Source organism: Hydra vulgaris, chromosome 11 (assembly GCF_038396675.1).
Source record: "Hydra vulgaris chromosome 11, alternate assembly HydraT2T_AEP".
Taxonomy (NCBI): domain Eukaryota; kingdom Metazoa; phylum Cnidaria; class Hydrozoa; order Anthoathecata; family Hydridae; genus Hydra; species Hydra vulgaris.
This window is the reverse complement of record NC_088930.1, coordinates 41,624,165-41,626,991: the sequence shown is the minus strand read 5'-3', so window position 1 is coordinate 41,626,991 and position 2,827 is coordinate 41,624,165. Positions and strand designations below refer to the sequence as shown.

The following is a 2,827-nucleotide window of genomic DNA, read 5'->3' as shown; positions in this document are numbered from 1 at the left end:
TGTTTTTTATAATATATATAATATATAGTATAAAAAATACTATACAAACTATTTCAGTTTGGTGAGTCAAAACTAAATAGTGTTGACTATAACAGTGTTTAAATGTAAGATTTTTGTAGATGTTATAGTTTATGAATATAGTTAAGTATCAAAAGTTCTGAATTTTGTCTATTCTATTATTAAAAGTGTTTTTGTTTGCAGAATCGATTGCATCTTGTGATAAGAAGTTCCAATCATCTACCACTCTATTTGTTTAATAGTAAAACCTGCATATTTTTTTAGTAAATTTTCAATGAAATCTTTTATTGTGACAATTTCTGGACATGTGACTGTAAAATCTCAAAGGGTCCCGGAATCGAATATATTCAGTTGAATTTGAAATTTTTAAAATTTCTATCAAGTCACCCCTTCTTCTACTTTCTTGTAACGTTGGTAAACCTAATATTTTTCTCCTTTCTTCATAACAGATGTCTTTCAGTGTTTCAATCCTAGTCGATCTACGTTGTATATTTAACGGTCTATTAATATCTTTGATACAATATGGTCTTCATACTGATGCTGTATATTCAAGTTTTTACCTAATAATTGACTTGTATGATAATTTTAATATAACAACATCAAGATATTTAAATGTATGTTTTATAAAACCTAGTGTTCGATGAGCTTTATTTGTAACATTTATAACATGATTTTCTCATTTAAGGTCATTTGATATTATAACACCTAAATCTCTTTCATTTTCTGTCTTTTGTAAAACATGATTTTCTAATTTGTAGTTAAATTGAGGATTCAATTTACCTATATGCATAACTTTGCACATATCTCCATTGAACGTAATCAAGCATTTATTTGACCAGTCTAACAACTTATTTAAGTCTTTTTGAAGAACATTGCTGTTACTTTCATTGGTAATTGCTGACATAATTTTAGTATCATCTGAAAATAATTCTAATTTATTTAGTATATTATTATTTAAGTCATTTATATAAATTACACATCGTAGTGGACCAAGAACTGGACCCTGAGGTACTCCACTTGTAACTTCCTTTCAATATAAAACAAACTCACACAGAGTAACTCTTGTTTTCTATTACTAAGGAATGTTTTACACCGTTGTAAAATATAAGAGTGAAAGCCATAACCATAAAGCTTGCAACATAATTTAGATAAAGAAACTGAATCAAAAGCTTTTGCAAAGTTCAAAAATGTTATATCAATATTATTACCATCTTCAATTTCTCTTGTAATAAAATCAAAATTCTCTTTTAAATTTGAACAACAGTTTTTACTATTAACAAATTCACGCTGTTCACTTGCTAATAATTTATTAAAAGTCAAATGGTTCATCATAACATTGCGAATAATTTTCTCCATAATTTTGCAAACTATTGATGTTAATGATATTGGTCAACTTTTGTTAATTGTTTGTAGGGAGCATATCGATCCAATACATTTTCAAATGTTTCAAGGAAAATATTTGTAGATTTATTTATATTATCATCTTCTTTTATGAGAAGGTCCCAGTTAACATCAGAAATTTCTTGGATAAAAGAATCGGAATCAAATTAAAGCTTCTTTTAAATTTTTAAAATTTTTTTAATAGGTGAATTATTAGGAATACAAACAAATTGTGCCATGTGGTCAGAGATTGAAATTGTTAGACTACCAGGAAATATGTGAGAAGAAAATGTTATCAATTAGGGTTTTTGTTTTTGCAGTTACACGTGTTGAAATCATTATTGTTGGAAATAGGGAAAGAGAGCATAAAAATTGAAAATAATTAGAAACGACTTGTGATTCTCTATAGTTCAACAAATCTATGTTGAAATCTCCCATTACTACAATACTTTTTGTTTTAAGACTTAACTTTTTAAGGAGAGTATTAAAATGGAAAAATATAAACTTATAAATATAAAGTTTAAATAGGGATAGTATCTAAAAGGTTCATTAAAATCTTTGATATGTGAACACAAATTAAAATGGAAAAACCCTCAATTTCACAGAAATAGCTGGTGTGTCTGATGATTCTTTATGCAATATGTCCGCAACGGATTTACTTCAAATTCTAAATTTTAGAAAAGAAATAAATTATCTAAAAGACCTTTTATTTGCAAGAAGGTCCCATCATAACCATATATATATATATATATATATATATATATATATATATATATATATATATATATATATATATATATATATATATATATATATATATATATATATATATATATATATATATATATGTATATATATATATATATATATATATATATATATATATATACACACACACGCAGTACAATCTCTCTTATTCGAACTTTATCGGAAAAAATAAAAGTTCGAATTAGTGAAATTTTCGAATTATAGAAAGTTGACTTTTATAAAATATTTGTGTACCGTTAAACCGGATGGCATATTTTAAAACCCTGCACATGCTCAGAATAGACAGAGATATGCGCAATCTGATTGGCTGATTTTAAAAGGGACGCGTGTGCGCGTTTGTTATGATCAAAATAAATGTCAAAAAGGAATAAACTAAGGACCGGCGATTATTTATTAAAGTTCAGATTACGATGTTTACTGAAAAGCGACGTTGACTTTGGCTTCGACTTCGGTGCCGAATTTGAAATAGAAATTCGACTTTTATTAAAGTTTGGTAACAATTGCAAAATTTCATTTAACTTTCAGCTAAACTAAAATAGTTAATCAATTACAGTCAACAGTCAACAAAATAAAAAATCATTTACAAATGAAGTGATTTCTATATGTAAAACTCTTGGTTTAAACTTCTTTCAACACATGAAAGAAGGGAAAAAAAATTAAA

General features: G+C 26.2%; 1 protein-coding gene across 1 annotated transcript; it reads right to left on the bottom strand.

The window, feature by feature from the left end:
• Positions 1 to 694: 694 nt before the first annotated feature.
• On the bottom strand, positions 695 to 1,374 carry LOC136087041 (uncharacterized). Its single transcript, XM_065809547.1, has 2 exons — positions 1,065 to 1,374; positions 695 to 936 (listed from the first exon to the last, which is right to left on the bottom strand). Exons 1-2 carry the CDS (start codon positions 1,372 to 1,374, stop codon positions 695 to 697), a joined length of 552 nt encoding a protein of 183 aa, XP_065665619.1.
• Positions 1,375 to 2,827: the final 1,453 nt, after the last annotated feature.

Bases quoted from the DNA above. Each gene is read 5' to 3' on its own strand.
- LOC136087041 (XM_065809547.1), bottom strand. From the start codon at position 1,374: ATGGAGAAAATTATTCGCAATGTTATGATGAACCATTTGACTTTTAAT. The intron at 937-1,064 runs GTTTGTTTTATA...AATTATTTTCAG, and splicing joins ACAAGAGTTACTCTGTGTGA to ATGATACTAAAATTATGTCA.